Raw genomic sequence first — 19843 nt, forward strand, 5'->3', positions numbered from 1 at the left:
CTTTTCAATCAGATATGGATAATGTAGTTGAAAACAGCATAGAATCTTAGTGCTAGGAAAAATCTTAACAGCTGCCTAATTTTATAGATGAGAAAATTGATATAGATTAAGGACTTATACAGCTGACTTGTAGACAGACTCAACTTACTTAGTTTTCAGCGTTTTTTTTTTTTTTACATTTAGATGTAGGCAATTTTTTGTTTTACTTTGTGGCAGGACAGCATTCATCAGTACTTTTGTGTTAGGCTAATATTACATTGACAGATGTGTACTATATATAGTAGCCATTTTAAAAAGTTAATAATGCTCTTTTTTCTTACAATATCACTAAATAGGAATTTTGTGCATTGGTTTTAAAATGTTATTTTCTAGAAAAATCTTTTTGACAGATATAAATCAAATACATGAATTGACCACCTAAATAGATGTTTTATTAAGCTCATTGACATTCAATTTGGGTATCACATTGAATCAACAACTACTTTATGTAGATGGTTAGCTTTTTAAATAAATGTTTCTTTGCTTTACAAATATCAGAATGAGGTTTTCTTGTTACAGAGCTCATTGTATATAAATCAGATATTACTTTTAACTTACCAGAAATAGAAAATAATTTTTCAGAATATCCTTATAAGAAATAAATGGGTACTTTTATAAATCATATCACAATTCATAGATGATAAGATATTTCTGTTTTTTTTTTCTTTAGAGGCAGCTAAGAGAACATTTCAAGCAAAGGGTATTTTGGCAGGAGAAAACAGAAGTTTCAAACCCCATCTAACCTTCATGAAACTGTCAAGATCACCAGAGCTCCGAAGAAAGGTGAGTTTGCATTTTTTAAAAAATGATGAATTCGCAGTTCTTCAAATCAAGAACATTTGTTCTACTAAAGAATTCTCATTTTGTTCCTACTTTGAACTCATTGGGACTTTGGGAATACAGACTGTAAATAATAAATTGAAGATTATTTATTTTATATAAGCACTTTTTGAATATTCAAAAAATACAGCCCTACATTTTGTCTGTTAATAAGACTGAAAAAATTCAATTATTTTAAAAGATACTATTTTGGAATAGTATGCAGTTTAGGCACTCTTCTAGAATAGTATACAATAAAAAATTATTTATCCAACATTTAATGACAAATAATCTGGAATGCTTTATTAAAACAAACTGACATTACTTCTTTGCTCATTTTCCTTTTCATTTTCCTTTCAATTGGATTATCCTCTTACTAGTTGTCTTAAACTTAAACAAATAAATGGTGTCAGTAATATCTTCAGTTTAAGATTTTTTTTTGGTATTTCCAATATTGAATTTGAAGTGAGATAGCCCTTTGGAGACATTTATCAATAAATTATATTTCCCAGAAGAGCTCTAGAATCCACAATTCAGCATTTAAAACTTCATGTTCATTTAGCAAGAAATTTTCCCTATGTTCACATCAGCAATTCTTACTAGGGCAAAAATCCTATTGAAGTCATCCTGGGATTTGTTTGTTGAGAATTTTAGATTCTTTTGGCTGGGGGGGGGGAGGGGCGGGGGAGGCAATTGGGGGTAAGTGACTTGCCCACACAGCTAGTAAGTGTCAAGTGTCTGAGGCCGGATTTGAACTCAGGTCCTCCTGAATCCAGGGATGGTGCTTTATCCACTGTACCACTTAGCTGCCCCCAAAATATACTTTTTTTTTTTTAAATGAGGCAATTGGGGTTAAGTGACTTGCCCAGGGTCACACAGCTAGTAAGTATTAAGTGTCTGAGGCCGGATTTGAACTCAGGTCCTCCTGACTCCAGGGCCGGTGCTCTATCCACTGCGCCACCTAGCTGCCCTCCAAAATATACTTTTAAGATATTAGGAATAGCAGCATTTTAAAAAGCCTAAATCATCTCTCTTTTCAGAAAACAAAACATTGGCATGATGAAAATATAAGCTTTGTTAACTAGAAAAATCTCTAACAGCCTCTATATGGGTATTCTTTCCTAGGTGCATGTTACAACCCTTCCATGCTTTCCTATCCTACATGTTCTTTGTCCATGTCCTTCTATTGCTGTTCTTTGCCTTTGTACCTGAAGTAATGATGGGGTGATGTCATTACTTGCACTGAATTGGATTTAAGTAAGGGAAGACTGTGCAAGGTCACCAACCTTACTCTCTCCTCTGGAGCCATCTGAGTCCAATAGCAAGATACATTGGCCCCAGATGTTTAAGGCAATTGGGGTTAATTTAAGTGACTTGTCCAGTGTCACACAGTTGATAAGTATCTGAGGTGAGATTTGAACTCAGGTTCTCCTGACTTCAGGGCCAGTGCTCTATTCACTGTGCCACCTAGCTGCCCAATGTTCTGTAGGTCTTCCATAGAGGGTCCACTTCATTGAATTAGAGGCTTTCTTCAGGATCTTTTAATAACTTTAGGTCAGTGGTCCTTAACCTGAGGTCTGTGAGCTTGTTTTATTTTTTCTTAATTATTTTTATTTTAACATTAATTTTCTTTTTGGTGGGTAAGTGAGGGTTAAGTGACATGTCCAGGGTCACACAGCTAGTAAGTCTCAAGTGTCTGAGGCTGGATTTGAACTCAGGTCCTCCTGAATCCAGGGCTGGTACTTTATCCACTGTGCCACCAAACTGCCTCCTTAACATTCATTTTTAAAACTTTGAATTTCAAATTCTTCCCTCCCCCCCCACACCATTGAGAAGGCAAGCAATTCAATATAGTGTAACAATTGGAATGATGCCACCTGCTGGGGAATTACTGTAGGAAAGCTCTGCCATGAGGAGAAGGCGTCAGGAAGTGACATTTGCTTGTGGGTACTGTCAATCAAGTCTACCAGCCAATTAGCTTGGAGCTATGTGTGCGTGTGTGGATGGGAGATGTTCCCAGTTTCACAGGAAGTGTTGGATCCTTTTGGTTCCTGACTTCACCATGGTAGGTCAGATGATGGGGTCTCTTAGAAATAGTTAGATTTTTACCTTTCTCTCTGATCCTAATGCTCTTTAATAAATACTTAAACACTTAAATATTCTGCCTAAAGCTTATAATTTATTGGTGAGCACTCATTAGATTTTAGATAGTATAGCTAGAATTTTAGCCCTTACAATAGGTTGTACATGTTTAGTCATGCAGTTGTTTTTTATTGTTTTTAATATTTTGGTAGCTCTACTTTAGCATAATCAGTTTCTTTTGTAATCCTATATATTTTATTTTATTCACTTAAGAACAATTTTTGAGAAGGTATCTATAGGCTTCATCATATTATCTGAGGGGATATAAGATACAAAAAAAGGTTAAGAACCTCTGCTCTAGGTCAATACGTAAAGGATGTATCATTTTGTTAGTGTGAAAACCCCCTCCATGTATACAGTTTACAACCTGTCTATAACTTACTTTTTTTTTTTTTTGGTGGGGCAATGAGGGAGGGTTAAGTGACTTGCTCAGGGTCACACAGCAAGTAACTGTCAAGTGTCTGAGGCCGGATTTGAACTCAGGTCCTCCTGAATCCAAGGCTGGTGCTTTATCCACTGTGCCACCTAGCTGCCCCCCCCCCATAACTTACTTTCTTAGAGAGTTGCTTGAGCCTTAGAATTGAAGGCAAAACCTGAACCTTGGTCCTCGTATCTCAAGTCCTCTGTGGCATGCTACTTTTCCAATATCTTTAAGTACCAATTTTAGATAGTGACACATACATGCCACCAGTGGCCTAGGACCCCTAAAGCCTGGGGCTCACAGAGATCAAGTCTAGTCTTAGGGACAGAAACAAAAGATCAAATCACTGTGTGTACCTAGAATTTACTTTGGAAGATTTCGAAATACAGCTTTTATATAGCTAAATATTTGTTTCCTCAAAAGCATTTTCAGCTGTCCTGTATAAGCGTTCAGTGTAAAAAATGAGGATCAGGAAAGGACAGTCTTGATTGAGGAAACTCAGAAGGTACAGAGGACTCACAGATATATAAAACATCATAAACAGATATAAAAACCATAAAGCTTTCAAAATAGCCCAAAAGCTGCCCTTGAAAGGGATGTGAATTAGAGAAGTATTAGCAGAACAACACTTTTGTATTCCTATGAGTATAGATTTTCTATCACCCCATGTCATGGCTTTGGGTCCTTTACAGGGTACATGAGGGACTTTCTTTTTCTTTATTGAAAAAGAATGCTGCTTAGGAACTCCACTTCTCTTCCTAGAAGGCCAGGACTTTTCACTCTTGAACTTGAGATTATTAGTGAGTCAATCTCCAACACTAATGTTAAGAAATTGTCCTGTGCAATCATACCTAAATTAATTACTTTATTTGGTGCTATACCAATCAAACTATCAAAAAATATTTTATAGAGCTAGAAAAAAATAACAAAATTCATCTGGAAAAACAAAAATTCAAGAATATCATGGGAATCAATGAAAAAAACACAACAAAAACGAAAGAAAGTGGTCTAGCAGTACCAGATCTCAAACTGTACTATAAAGTGGTAATTATAAAAATAATCTGGTACTGGCTAAGAAATAAGAGAGGTGGATCAGTGGAATAGAATAGATAGAAACTACACTACAGTAAATGACTATTGTAATCTAGTATATGATAAACCCAAAGATCCAAGCTTTTGAACAAAAACTCATTATTTGACAAAAACTGCTGGGAAAACTGGAAAACAGTATGGCAGAAACTAGCTATAGACCAACATCTCACTCTGTATACTGAAATAAGGTCAAAATAGGTACATGATTTACACATAAAAGATGATACTATAAGCAAATTAAGGGAGTATGGAATCATTTATCTGTCAGATATATGGGCAGGGGAAGAATTCAGAACCAAAGAAAATATAAAGAATAAAATTAAATGTAAAAAAGATAATTTTGATTGTATAAAATTAAAAAGCTTTTGCACAAACAAAATTAATGTAACCACAATTACATGGGAGGTGGAAAACTGGGAAAGAATTTTTGAAACAGATATCTCTGACAAAGACCTCTTCTCTCAAATATATAGAGAAGTGAGTCAAATTTATAAAAATACAAGTCATTCCCCAATTGATAAGTGGTCAAAGTATATGAACAGGCAGTTTTCAGACAAAGAAATCAAAGCTATCTGTAATCATATGAAAAAATGCTCTAGGTCATTATTGATCAGAGAAATGCACATTAAAACAACTCTGAGGTATCACCTCAAACCTAACAGAGTGGCAAATATAACAAAAATGGAAAATATGAGATGTTGAATGGGATGTGGGGAACCTGGGATGCCAATCCACTGTTGGTGGAGTTCTGAAAAGATCCAACCATTCTGGGGAGCAATTTGGAACTATGCACAAAGGACTATAGAACTGTGCATACCTTTTGCTCTAGCAATACCACTGCTAGATTTATATCTCAAAGACATCCCCCAAAAGAGAAGAATACCTATTTGTACAAAAATATTTCTAGCAGCTCTTTTTGTGGTGGCTAAGAATTGGAAATCAAAGGAATGCCCATTTAATTGGGGAATGGATAAGCAAATTGTTGTATATGATGGTGATGGAATAGTACTGTGCTATAAGAAATGACAAGCAGGATGACTTCAGAAAGGTCTGGAAAGACATATGAAATGATGTATAGTGAAGTGAGCAGAACCAAGAGAACATCATACACAGAGATAGCAATATTGTTTGATGAAGAACTTTGAATGAAAACTATTCTCAACAATACAATGATCCAAGACAATCTCAAAGGACTATTGATGAAACATACTATCCATCTCCAAAGAAAGAATTGATATTGATGGAACAGACTGAAGTATGCTATTTCATTTTTCTTTTAATTAAGTTTGCTTGTACAAAATGACAACTGGTAATATTTTACATAATCATAAAAAAACATTGTCCTCTGTTTAGAAGGATAGATTCTGTTATTCATTACCCTGCTGAGGAAATCTCTTCTCTCTAATTGGAGAGGGTTAAAGACTGCCTTTTGCTTTTCTCTGTATGTCTGTTCTTAATAAAGTTCCTGTTACATAGTAGGTGTTTACTAAAAAAAAAAAAATTATTGACCAACTGATTTTTTTCCCTTCAGTAATCACCAGAGATCTGTTGTCTCTAATTTTTCTAAAGTTCTGGTCAGATCCATTTCTTTCTTGTTTATCTTTTGGTTAGATTTGTCTAGCTCCAAAAGGAATTTATTGAGTTTCCTTACTATTATAGATTTGCTATTGATTTCTTTCTGAACTTTGATTTACTTTTCCTTTAACATTTAGATGCTATGCTGTTAGGTACATGTAAGTTAATACTGCTATTGATTCATTATGTATGGTGCCTTAAAGCATAATATAGTTTTTCTGGTTATATCTTTTAATCATATTTATTATAGCCTTAATCCCAAATTGTTTGTTACTCCTGCATTTTTGAGTATAGATGAAATATAATAGATTTTGCTTCATCTTCTCATTTTTGTAACCCTTTGTGAATCTTTATATTTCAAGTATGTTTCTTAAAAATAGCTTATTGGGGCAGCTAGATGGTGCAGTGGATAGATAGAGCACCGGCCCTGGAGTCAGGAGTACCTGAGTTCAAATCCGGCCTCAGAAACTTAACACTTACTAGCTGTGTGACCCTGGGCAAGTCACTTAACCCCAATTGCCTCACTAAAAAAAAAACCAAAAAAACAAAAGTAGCTTATTGTTGGGTTCTGCATTCTAATCCATTATACTATCTTCTTTCATTTTGTGGGTGAGTACTTCCCATCCATTTTCATGGTTGTGACTGTTAATTCTCTATTTCTCTCCATACTGTCCTCTTGTAGTGTTCCCTTCTCACTACTTTTTTTGTGTTTAAATATTCTACTTTTTAATGCCCTAATTTGATCTAATATTTATTTCCCTCCCTTCCCTCTTTTCTTTTAGTATAGTGTCTTATACTTCCCTTTTATGTCTTCTCCTAAGACCATTAAAATGGAACAAAATCACCTACAGGCCTTCTTGTTATTTTTTTTTCCTTTCTCTCTGACCCTTGAAGATATTAGAGTTCTAAGAAGATATTTTTGTTTCTTATCTCTTTATTAGTATTTCAACAGTTCATCTACACATAGTAGTGAGTGTACTTTTCTTTTTTCTCTTAGCTTTTGCATTGCCATTTCAAAATATCTGCTTAGTTCTGATTTTTCATCAGGTATGCTTGGAAATACTCTGCTTCATTAAATGGTTTTTTTTTATTCCTGTAGGATTATTTTTAGTTTTGTTGGATTGATTATTCTTGGTTATAAGCTTTACTTTTAACCTTTTGCAATATTGTCTTACAAATTTACCCCTTTTTATATGGAAGCTGCCAAATCTTGTGTTATGTTAATTGTTACTCATTATTTAACTATTTCTTGCCAATTTGTGTTTATTTATTTTTCTTTGACTTGGAAGCTGTGGATTTGGGCTATGATGTTCCTGGGAGTTTTGATTTTGGCATTTCCATCAGGAGGTAACAGATAGATTCTTTATATTTTTACTTTGCCCTCTGGTTCTAAGAATTCTGCACATTTTCCTTAATGATTTATTGAAATCTGTGGGGCTGCTTTCCTGCCTTCTACCTACTCTTGCTTTTACCTTCTTCAGGGTTGCCCCAGAATTCTGCCAGTCCTGTGAAGTCACGGACTGAGTGGAAGAGTCTACAACTGATTTCTCCTTATTGCTTCATAAACTTGGGCCTTGTTAGCCTTTACAGCATTGTTTGTGGAGGATCTGGGCTCATCTGGGTCCTAAATACACTGCCATCTTTTTACTTCTCATATATTTCTCTACAACACTTCATTACTTTCTCAGCTACCACCACATCTTGGGTTGTGAAATTCTGTTTTCATAACCCTTCCTTATGGGTGAGCACATCAAATCCTGTATGCTATTCCCCTAAGCTTCTCCATCCCTTTGGTACCCTCCCCTCACAAAAGAAGGCTAAGCAGGTTCATTTTTATAAGCTTACAGAAGGTGGCTTTTCCTAACTTGAATTGAATTCAACCAGTTTGTCTTGGAGACAGTTCTCATTTCTGAAACAGTCATGAGGTATTTTGGGGGTTTTTTTGTTTATTTGCTTGTTTTGATTTTGATTTTTTGGTCCTCGAATCAATGAGTGGGAATGTCCATATCCTATAGGATAGGCTTCAACTTTGTAATTTTGGTATCAGTAAACATTATTTTATTAACTAAGTAAAAGACTTTTGTAAAGATGAAACGAAGATAAAATGATGAAGGCATCATTTTAGAACAACCATAAAATATTTCTAATGGAAATTAAGCTTCTTTTTAATTTACTTATGTATGTTGCTGCCATGTTGAAGTTACTGTGATTAGCTAGTTCTTGGGTACCTTAATTAGCGTTAAATGTTCATTTAAGTTTCCCTTCTGTGATGAGATAGCTCCTCTTCCTTGAGAAAGTCAACCCCTCTATATGTGCTAGTGATCCCATCCCCTTTCTTTTTCTCCAGCAGATTGAATCTTTAATTAACCCTCCTCTTTCTAATCTTCACTTCTTCCTATCTACTGGTTCCTTCCCCATGGCTTTCAAACATGCCCAAGAATCTCCCATACTTAAAAAAACCTGCCAGTTATAATAAGTGCTTAATAAATACTTGTTGACTGATTTGTAATGTAGAAAGTTCATTTAGTATATTAGAACATCATTATACAATGGATCTTCAGATTTATGAGATTCTAGAGTGGTAGGGGGTAAAAGATGACATGTTAATAAATTAGTTGAATTTATTATTATTTATTATTATTAGTTGAATAGCAGTGAAAGGGATGGGGGAGGTATTGGATCACTAGATGATCTCTGTGCCTTCAAAGTTCTGACTACTGTCAGGTAAATGGAAACAGTAATTTTTAGATTGAGGTATCTGATCAACTAATACTTCTTGTAGTTATGAGTCTATATGGTTTATATGGTTTTTCTGTTACTTGTATATAGGGAAAAAAGGAAGTTAAGTCTTGCTTCATTCTTCTTATAATATGTTACCTGTGGTTTTATTTTTGTCATTCAATTTAAAAAATAGTCCTTGGTTTTCTATTTTCCACAGTAAGCCCCATAGTAAATTGGTTAGCTAGAACTATTTGCTGACACACGGTGGCAGAAAAACACCAATTTCTAATCATATTACATTGCTACATTGTACATTGTAATCCATATTACATTGCTTTTCTAGCCTCCTTGAGAAATAACATGTGACATTGTTATGGACAGAGGGATTCTGCTAACACATAAACTTTCTAGGATTTTTGGACATAGATTTATGATGCATTTGAAGAATTAAAATAGTGATTTACTCAGTTCTAGTAGGTGCTGTAGCAGGGTTGTTTTTTCTTTTTAAAACATTTTAATATGTTTTATTGATTTCAGAGATGGAGATTGAATCCTGTTTTTCTGAGATTTGAATCTGGGCCTTTATCCACCACACACCATTGTTTATTTTTAAAACAATCAACCAGGGTCTCTTGCTTTAGACCTGCCTATTTGTATTTACCTCAGTCATTTCCCCTACCTTTCTCCTTCTCTGAACCCTCCCTTGTGACCCCCCCCCCTCCAATTTTTTAAGCAAAAATGCCTGATACAGTGACTACATATGACGAGATATCTAACTTTCTATCCCAGTAGTCCCTGCCTCTCTTCCATGAGGCAAAGAGTATGTTGAATTATCTGTACTACAAGACTTGCATTGGTTTTTCAGTTACTCAGTTCCTTTTGGTGGTCTTTTCTTTTGTACTATTATAGTCATTGCAAATATTGTTTTCTTGGTTCTGCTTATTTTAGTCCACATCAGGTCATATAAATAGTCTTTGTTTCTTTTAATTCCTCATATTTGTCATTTCTTATTAAATGTTTGGTCATTTCAGGTGTGTCTCTTTGTGACCCAATTTAGGGTTTTCTTTGCAAAGATAATGGAATGGTTCACTATTTTCTTCACCAGCTTATTTACAGATGAGAAGATGAGGCAAACAGAGCTAAGTGATTTGCCCACTTTCTCACAGCTAGTAAGCGTCCGAGGCAGGATTTGAACTCACAAAAAGGAGTCTTCCCAATGCTCTATATACTGCAACATCTAGTTGCCCATCTTATTAAATAATAACATTCTATTGCATTTGTCTTTTTTCAGACATTCCCCAGGCAAGGAGTACCAATGTTGTTTTCAGTTCATTGTTACTATAAAGACAGTTTTTATTTTAATGTATATTGAACCTTCTTTTTCTCTCTGACTCCTTTGGAGGTATAGTTTGAGTAATAAGACCTCCAGGTCAAAAGATATAGACAGTAGTGATTTTTTTCTTGTACAACTTCAATTTGCTAACCAGAATTATTGGCTAAATTCAGTTACTACAGTGTATTGTGTGTCTGCTTTCTCATAGCCCCTTCAACTTTGACTGTTCCATTGTTATTGTCTTTGACAATTTACAGAATAATAGATTTTCTTAGCCTTGGAAAATCAAAGAATTTGAGAGAGAAAAGAGACTTGGTTTAAAAAATATGGTTGTGGCAGGTAAAGACTTGTGATTTCATTGATGGAGAGAATTCTCTGTCCCAAGCTTCAGAGGGTCCCAGATGTTTTGGTTTGAGGGAGGGCAGGTTTTTCTCTGTCACCTTCTGTTGATGCAGATCAACTGCTTTGCAACTTGTAATATTAGAAAAATTACTTGTTACTACTCTGGGAGTTCTTAGACTTTTTCCCCATGCCCCAGGAAGCTCATTATTGGGATATCACCCATTATCTTGTAAAATCTCATCAGTTCCAGGCCTCCTTCTCATCCCTACCTTGTACGCAAAGCTTCTAATGATTCCCCTTAATGCTAGCACCTTCTGTCTGTTAATTATCTCCATTTTATCCTGTATGTATTTCTGTTTTAAGTAGTTAGTTATATGCTGTCGCCCCTCTGGACAAAACTTTTCTCTCTTCCTTTTCTATATTATTGTTCACATATTATTAGTTAGCAATAGTTATTATATTCTTTTTACTGTTCCGTCAAGGAAACATTTTGTTTCTTGAGGAACAACAGGGGGGACTGTAATGATTGGAATGACGCCACCTACTGGAGACTTGCTGTGGAGAGCTCCACCATGAGGAAAATGCCTCAGAGGCATTGTGGCTTTTCCTTGGCGTCAGGAAATGACGCTTGCTCATGGGTGCTGTCTATCAAGTCTACCAGCCAATCAACTGGAGGAGCCTCCTATGGTCTGGGAGGAGACAGGAAGGAGGAAAGGGAGCCTGCGCAGAGAGCGCGGGCCCTTTTGGCTTCCGGACTTGATGGTGGTGGCGGCAGAGGACTTCACAGGAGATTTGAGGAAAGATAGGAATGCCAGACTGTTAGAATTCTGTTCTCAATCTTTTTTCTTTCTATTTTCCAATAAACCCTTGAAAACCTAAACTCGTTTTATCAGTGATTTTTAGTCAGTTTCCCCCAAACTGGGGGAACACATTAGAATCCACATTTAGAATCTTAAATTACACACCCTTTTGTTCTGATTTTTCTTTCACAACATGACTAATGCAGAAATATGTTTAATGTGATTGTACCTATATAGCCTATATCAGATTTCTTTCTGTCTTGGAGAGGGGGGAGGGAAGGGAGGGAGGTAGAAACATTTGGAACTAAAAATCTTATGAAAACAAATGTTGAAAACTATCTTTACATGTAACTGGAAAAAAATACTTTTATGATAATAAAAAAGAAGCATAAAAAGAAGTCATAGGCCATCTCTGGAGACTGCTAATCAAAGTTTCCTCTTCAGTGCTAATTTTTTAGTACCATCAAGACAGAGAAATTATCCTTTTGTATGCAGTTTGAATGTGTATTTAATAAAATGCTAGAAGCAGATTTTAGAAAATAACTTGGAAAATTATCCTAGGCTTTCCTCGTGGGAAAAATGGTGAGCTATGGACCTATATGATAGTCCAATTAGATGGATCCAGAGTGTGTTGAATGGTTGGCCCCAAAGAGTAGTCATTAATGGTTTTATATCAACTTAGAAAGAGACTTCCAGTTGTTTAGGTCTGTTTTTGGCCCTTGTTGTTTAACATTCCTATCAGTGACTTGGATAAAGTCATAGATAGAATTGTTATCAAATTTGAAGATGGCATAAAGTTGGAAGATAGACTTATTAACAAGCTGCATGACATAATGGTGAAGGGACATTGGGAACTAAAGTTTATAAAGGACATTGCTAACTTAGAGTCCAAGTAGAGAAAGAAAACTGGAATGGTGAAGATCCAATTTAATGTATGTGATGCATATTGGTTGGAGGAACTAGAGAAACAACCTGGAGCCAAAAAGACTAAGAAAACATGACAATTGTCTTTAAGTACTTGAAATGCTGTCCTGTGAAAGAGAAATTAGACTTGTTTTATTGTTCCCAAAAGGCAGAACAAGCAGGAATGGGTGAATGCTGCCACAGGTTAGAGGCTGCTGCTCTTCTGTAGTTTTTTTTAATAATCAACAAAAGGGGTTTATCCAGTCCTCCAGGTTTCCTGCCAAAACCCCAGTACTGTTTGTCAAGAAGAGTGGGAAGTTATGGCTGGTGCCACTGATTGCTGGTAAGGGCAGTAATATTCACCAGTTCGCCTGTAAAAGGCACAAAATCTGGTGCAAATATGGAAAGCTAATGAATGGAAGATGACTTTCTAGATTTAATCTATCCTCTCTGAATACTGGATTATACACTTGAATGCGTATGTGGTAGCTTCTTAGAGATTCATTAAACCTTTTATTTCAAGATCTGCTAGATCGAGCATGTATGTGTGTCATGATCTTTCTTGATAACACTTTCATATTTTCCAATGACCCCACGAAGTGTTCTAATATGGTCTGGTTTATCCTCCATCACTTATATCATCATCAGTAATTTGTTAAATTGGAGAAGTGCCAATTTAAGGAAGAACATATACAATAACTAGGGACATCAAGGGCACTAAAACATCCATATATGTTAATCAAATCAATCAGTAAGCTTTTTTTTTTTTTTTTTTTTGGTGAGGCAGTTGGGATTAAGTGACTTGCCCAGGGTCACACAGCTAGTAAGTGTCAAGGGTCTAAGGCCGGATTTGAACTCAGGTCTTCCTGAATCCAGGGCCGGTGCTCTATCCACTGCGCCACCTAGCTGCCCAAAATTAATCAGCTTTTATTAAACACATATTATCTGCCACTCACTGTGCTAGGTTTTGTAGATACAACTACAAAGATGATACAATGCTCCTTACTCTCATGGATTTTACATTCTGATGAGAGAGAACATGTATGTACAGAGTAAATACAGAGAGACTGAATATAATCAAATACAAGATTGCTAATATGTGTTAGTAATAGATTGTAGCAGTTGGGGGGAATCGGGAGAAGCTTTATGTAGAAGGTGGAATTTGATTTGTGTCTAGACATAAGAAAGGTGTTCTGTACCCAGTAAGGAGGGATCCATGTAGTGTAGAAGCTACATTATTAGGGAGCTCTGTATAAGTAAAATATCTACAGAAATTCCATGGCCTTGGGATATTACCATCACTTCATTCTCAGCCTTTATGCTTACAGACCTGTTGTTTTTCCAGTGGACATCAGAGATGGAAGGCACATTCTAAAGCTTAGAGAATCCCTTTGTCTTGGTCCTCAATTTGATCAACCTGGGTCCACATAAACACTTCAGCACAGAAAACATTAAAGTGATGATGGGGACTGTCCTCTCACAAGCTCCACCATCTGCCCTTTTATATTGCCTCTGATGGATTTCCATAATTTAGATTTCATTTCTGTATTATGATATTTCTGGCTTTCCAGGTAAAAATTCAGATTTTTATAACTTAGAAACTCCACTCCAGCGGTTAGATAAAGGGTATGAACTAGATCCTTGAATAAAAGTATCCAGGACAGGGCAGCTAGGTGGCGCAGTGGATAGAGCACCAGCCCTGGAGTCAGGAGTACCTGAGTTCAAATCCGGCCTCAGACACTTAACACTTACTAGCTGTGTGACCCTGGGCAAGTCACTTAACCCCAATTGCCTCACTTAAAAAAAAAAAATATCCAGGATGCTACAATTTCCCTCATTAGGATGACATATATATTGTGTAATTCTTTCAACATCACATGGAAAGTTGTGGCATAAACTGTCATCTCATCAGTGTCTTTCTTTGAGCTGGAGTTTGTTATGATAGACTTCATTTTCCACTTCCCACTTGGTCTTTGGATTTGGTGTTGACAAAACACAATTTCCTGTTTTATTCATTTTAATCAGGACCCCCTCCCCCGATTAGGTTCTGCCCTCAAGCCCTATTGCTTCTCCTTCATTACTGGCACACCTTGGTATCAGGGAGAGGAGCATAGTAGTAGATAAGAAAGACCAGAGTTCTAAGACATTTACCAGCTTTGTAACCCTGGGCTTAAGTAAGCCTCTCTAGGCCTCAAGTTTTCTCATCTGTAAAATGAAGGGATTGGATTCAGTGGCTTATAAGGAACTCTTTAGCTTTAAACCTATGATAATTTGACCTCTGATAACTGAGGCAAAAAAGGGGCAATTTAAGAACTTTGGTTATTTTAGAATAGGGTGTGAAGAGATTGAACAAAGCAATATCCAGGGAAATTCAAATTGTGCTTTTCAGCATAATTAATAATAGTATGAAGTTATCAGTACAATCTCTTATCCCATGACAAAACAATCTTTATCGAGTTATCATTAGACATTTTGAAATGCCCAGCATCAGATAATTTCATTTTCATATACTAGTTGAGGATATAGTAGAACACTGTGAAATTGTGGAAAATTGGGAATTCTCATCGTGGAATTAAGTGGTAGTAATTGTTTTTAGCCCAGAGTCACAGTAAAACTTGTAATCAAGTATGGTGACAGTATTTTTCCTACATAATTTCGATTTAGAATAGTTTACCTTATTGAATTAAACAATTGGTTCTGTAGGTTTCTGAATCAGAAGATAAGTTGGCAACATAAAATCAACCCAGTGTAAATGAGTTGGATGAGCCAAAGATTTCATTTTCCAAAATTTAATAGAAGGGGACGGGAAGGGAGTTACAAACTTTTGCCCATCAGGTCTTGTTAATTATTTGGTTCCCTATCAAAGGAGTATATATAGATCTTTTTTTTTTTTTTTGGTGAGGCAATTGGGGTTGTGACTTGCCCAGGGTCACACAGCTAGTAAGTGTTGTGTCTGAGGCCAGATTTGAACTCAGGTACTCCTGACTCCAGGGCTTTATCCACTGCACCATCTAGCTGCCCCCTATATAGATCTTTAGAGTAAAAGGGTTGGAGGGGCTGTTGGAAAATAGATATACCATAGCACTGTTGGTAGAGCTGTGAATTGGTTGTCATTCTAGAAAGAAGTTTGGAACTTTGCCCAGAAAGGTGCCAAGTTTGGCATACCTTTTGATCCAGTTATACCACTTCTAGTTTTATGCTCCAAAGAAAGAAAATAAAAGAAAAAAAGATCTATATGTATAGAAATATTTATAATAGCTCATTTTGTGGTAGCTAAAAATTAGAAACTATGGGGTTGTCTTCCAATTGGTGAATCACTAGACAAATTGTGACACATGTATATAATGGAATATGATTGTGCCATAAGAAATGATGAAATGAACAAGTTGAGAAGAAACAGGGAAGAACTTTGTGATCTGAATTAGGATATTTTTTGTTGCTCTTCTTTTGTAAAGTCAATAAATATGTTGTTGTTTTTGCCTTTTCTGCTTTGTCAAGCCTGTTCTCAGTTGCTTTCTTCCTCTCAACTTCAAGCCCCTTTCCTACCATTTGTCACATGACATTTATGAACTCATGCAAAGAGAAGCAAACAGAAATAAAATATTGTATGTAATGATAACATTATGAAGGAAAAAACACTTTGAAAGACTTTAGATCTCCAGTCAATACAATGATAAACCACTAATCCAAAAGAATGAAGATAAAACACTCATGTCCTGAGAGAAACTAGGAGTACATTTTTGTACAGCTAATGTGGGAATATCTTTGTTTGACTATACAGCTTTGTATTGTGGGCTTAATTTTTTTTTCATTAGAGAAGGCTTTTTCAGGACACTAATTTAAAACACTTGTTAATTTAAAAATTAAAATGGCATATTACTAAAATAAAATAGAATGAAAGTTTATTTTCTTGTAGGATTTAACTAAAGTTGGAGTTCTTAGCCATTTTTGTGTCATAAAACCCTTTTGCAGTCTGGTTCAACCTATGAGCACCTTCCCAGAATAATACTTTTAAGTGACTAAAATAGATTACATAAGATCACAAAAGAAACCACTTATGTTGAACTGTGGTTCTCAAAATATTAAAAAAGAAAAAACAAGTTCATGGACCTTTAAGTTAAGAATTTCTTAACTCTGGTAAGGAGGGAAAACTAAGATTAAGGTCCATGAACTGTAGCTAATAATGAAACTATAGTTGTTTTTGGATTGAATTTTATAAATATTGTCTGGATTGTTTTACTAATGCTTTAGAATGTTCTTCCCACTTATGAAACTCATCATAGGACAGTAGATACCTAAAGAATGGAATAAAACTGATTTCATGGATTATTGAGTTGTTTTTTTTCACTAAATTATCTTATACAATTTTTTAAAATGCTGTACATTCAAACCATAAATATGACAGCCTGTATTTTTAGAGTTCAGATATAAAATGCTCCTGTTTCTGAGTGAATTACAATGTTGTCATCCTAATTGCAGCCTGTGCCCATTATCTTATAGTGTTTTACTCTTGACAGATTTCCTCCTGATAACTCTTAATGACTCATTTTATTGTTAGTCATAGTTCTTCTTGAAAGTTTTAAATTTTGAAATGTGTTGATATATTAGTGTCATTGACAATTGAGCAAAATAACATTTTTCAATATTACATTGGTATTTAAAAATTGTAGCTGCAAAATGTGCAGTTTTTAATATCATGACCAAATTCTCATTCATTAATATTTAAGTATTTATTTACACATCTTTAAGATATTGATTGTGTAGCTATACTGACTTATAGTTTTGTCCATACCCATTGGAAACTTGCATTCCAAGGAGACAAGAAGGACCACCAATTTCTCAGTACCTTTTATAGCATCTCTAAATTATACCTACCATTTTCCCTGTTAGAGGGTTATTGCCTGGTACCTTCTTGGCAAAGGAAAGCTATGACAAAGGTAATTGGTATCTACATTTAATTTAGGGTCTGCATTAAGGGTATTAATGCAATATTAGAGTCTTAATGCTAGATACCAAATAGTCAAATATACTAGACTTTGTTATTGCTGAGAGATTCGAGTACATATAGGCAAATGGTTGAAACCATGGTGCTAAATCTGAAGAACAATAGCACAACCAAATTTGAGACTCTTAGCATAGTCAATCCTAATGTTGTACTCAGACAACTCAGTGAATAAAAGAGAGAGAAAAGTTAAAACTACAAGGAACAAAATTATCAGACAGAAGCTAAATGGGAAATGTGAGGATACGTCACTGCCATGACAAAATAAAATAGATTGCAAGCTTTTTTAAATTAGGCATGCCAACATGGCATCTCTATTCATTCTAGTGCCTTTAAGGGACAATAGCTTGGCAGTCTGGGATCCTAAAACTCCCGATGCAACTGCTTTCAATATGTACCCAGAAAAAAGGATCCTGTTCTCATGGATCTCATTAGGGCCTAAATGCTGAGTAAAGGTGGAGAAAGGCATACCTATATTGAACTGAGAGTGTTCAAAATGAAGGGAATCCTTTGGAAGGTCATGTCTCAGACCAGAAAGATTTAAAACAAACAAAAAAACCCCCAAACCACCTGCTTTCTCTTTATTCAAGGAACCAGAACTTTAAGGAAGGTGTCTTTAAAGAAATATAGGCCAAGCACATTAAATCATTCATCAAATTTTCATAGTGAAATAAACATGGGAGACTGAAGGGAGTAGGAGAATACAAAGAAAAAAATAAGGGCTCTGCTCAGGGAGCTTAAAAATTGGTGGGAAAGGTAAAATATACAAAGTAACTTTACATGTAGACTGTGATAACTATCATAAAAGAAGTAAAAGGCATAGTAGGGGATTGTAGAATGGAAATATTAAATCTGGTTTGGGGGGAATCAGGAAAGCTTTACTAAAGAACCTAATATTGAATGGACAAATATTCAATACACTTTTGCAGGGGGAACAAATGAATTTTAAGAAAAGCTGCTTGAAAAGAACAGACAAGAAAGTCAAGTTCCTGATTGATGGAGGGCTTTGATGACTAAGTGAATTGTCTGTCCCTGATAATACAGACTAATGAGAAGACAGTAGAGAATTTTAGGGAACGTGTTATAATCAAAATACCAAAGGAGTAATTTTGGTGACACTTGGGATTGTTTGGAGGGCAGAAAGACTGTAATGAGTGAAGCCAGAAAAAAAGTCAATCTTTCATTTGTCTAGTCAGTTTTTCAATATTTATTAAGCAACTTTGTGAAGAAATAGTTCTTTTTCTTGAAAACTCATAGGTAGATCATTATAAATTGATGGTATACATATCAGAGGAGGGGAGAGGAAATAGCTTAGTAAAAATGTAAATGTGAACTATTTGAGAATTTTAACATATCCATCAGGAATAAATGAACCTAACTTTAAATGCAGATATCTGTCTATCCATCCACCTACCCACCCACCCATCCATCCATCCATCCATCTACCTATCCATCTATCTCCAATCAATTTCTGAGCAGAGTTATTATAAAGGACTTTAGTGTTCTAAATAGGAGGAAGAGTATTGGGTAGACCATGTATGAGTGAGGGACACCCAGAGAAACTGGATTGGGGACAAAGATTAGGGAAAAGGAGCTGAAAAAACAAGAAAGGAAATGAGAGGGAAGAAACTATAGAGAACATAAAAAATGGCAGATCTAAAGGCAAGGTTTGTAAACAAAGGCTATTGATAGAAAGGAACTGGAGATTAAAGAGCAGAGAATGTCTAGTATGATTTATATCAAAGAACACAAAAACAATCCACTAGAAGAATTTTTCAGAGCAAGGAGATGTACAGCAAGAAAAAACCTTACTCCTGTACGAACCTGGGGAAGACAACTCGGCCTGAGGCTGGAGACTAGAAGATTAGGTATCCTGAAAAGAATTATAACTGAGGGTCAAGACCCTTGAACATGGGTTTGTGAATTTTTAAAATTGTATTTCAATATAATTGGTTTCCTTTGTATTTTATTTTATATATTTAAAAACCCTCTTCTGGGAAAAAGTCCATAGGCTTTACTAGACTGCCAATCCAGACTGTTGTATAAGGGAATGTGACAATAGATTAAACTTGAAAAAAACACAACTCTGTAGTACTTTTAAGCCTATGATCCCAATGGTGGGATCTAGGGCTATAATCCTGAGCAAACCTGAGTCATGTGAACAATGTTTGTAAGAAATTTTGTTCTCAAAGGTCACTAATGACTTGCTCATCAAATTCAGGCACCTTTTCTCATTTCTAATCTTCTGTCCTCTCTGCAGCATTTAGCACTTGGTGGAAAATTTTCTTTCGATATTCATGACACTATATACACTACCTTGATTTTCCACCTGCTTCCTTACATGTACCTTTGCTATGTCCTTAATTTTTGTAGCTCTGTACCTTCAGTGAGGTTGCTCTCTTCATCTGTGATACTTTTCTTTCACCATATCTGCTGATCAAAACATTATGCATCCTTTAAGGTTCAATTCAGATACTACCCCCTTCATGAATCAAGGGTGCAGGTATGTGGTGCAGTGGATAGAGTACCAGGGATGGAGTCAGAAAGACTCATTTTCCTGAGTTCAAATCTGGATGCAGACACTTATTAGCTGTGTGACCCTGTACAAGCCACTTAACACCATTTGCCTCAGTTTCTTCATCTGTAAAATAAGC

General features: G+C 35.6%; 1 protein-coding gene across 8 annotated transcripts in view; it reads left to right on the top strand.

Annotated features, from left to right (window-relative positions):
• AKAP7 (A-kinase anchoring protein 7) overlaps positions 1-19843 on the top strand; it is a 169003-nt gene that overhangs the window by 68450 nt on the left and 80710 nt on the right. For all 8 annotated transcript variants that reach the window (XM_044002905.1, XM_044002907.1, XM_044002908.1 and 5 more), the window contains one exon: positions 710-822. In XM_044002905.1, the coding sequence (XP_043858840.1) occupies positions 710-822 (113 nt within the window). The remainder of the gene's footprint in view (positions 1-709; positions 823-19843) is intronic.

This window comes from Dromiciops gliroides, chromosome 4 (genome assembly GCF_019393635.1).
Source record: "Dromiciops gliroides isolate mDroGli1 chromosome 4, mDroGli1.pri, whole genome shotgun sequence".
NCBI lineage: Eukaryota > Metazoa > Chordata > Mammalia > Microbiotheria > Microbiotheriidae > Dromiciops > Dromiciops gliroides.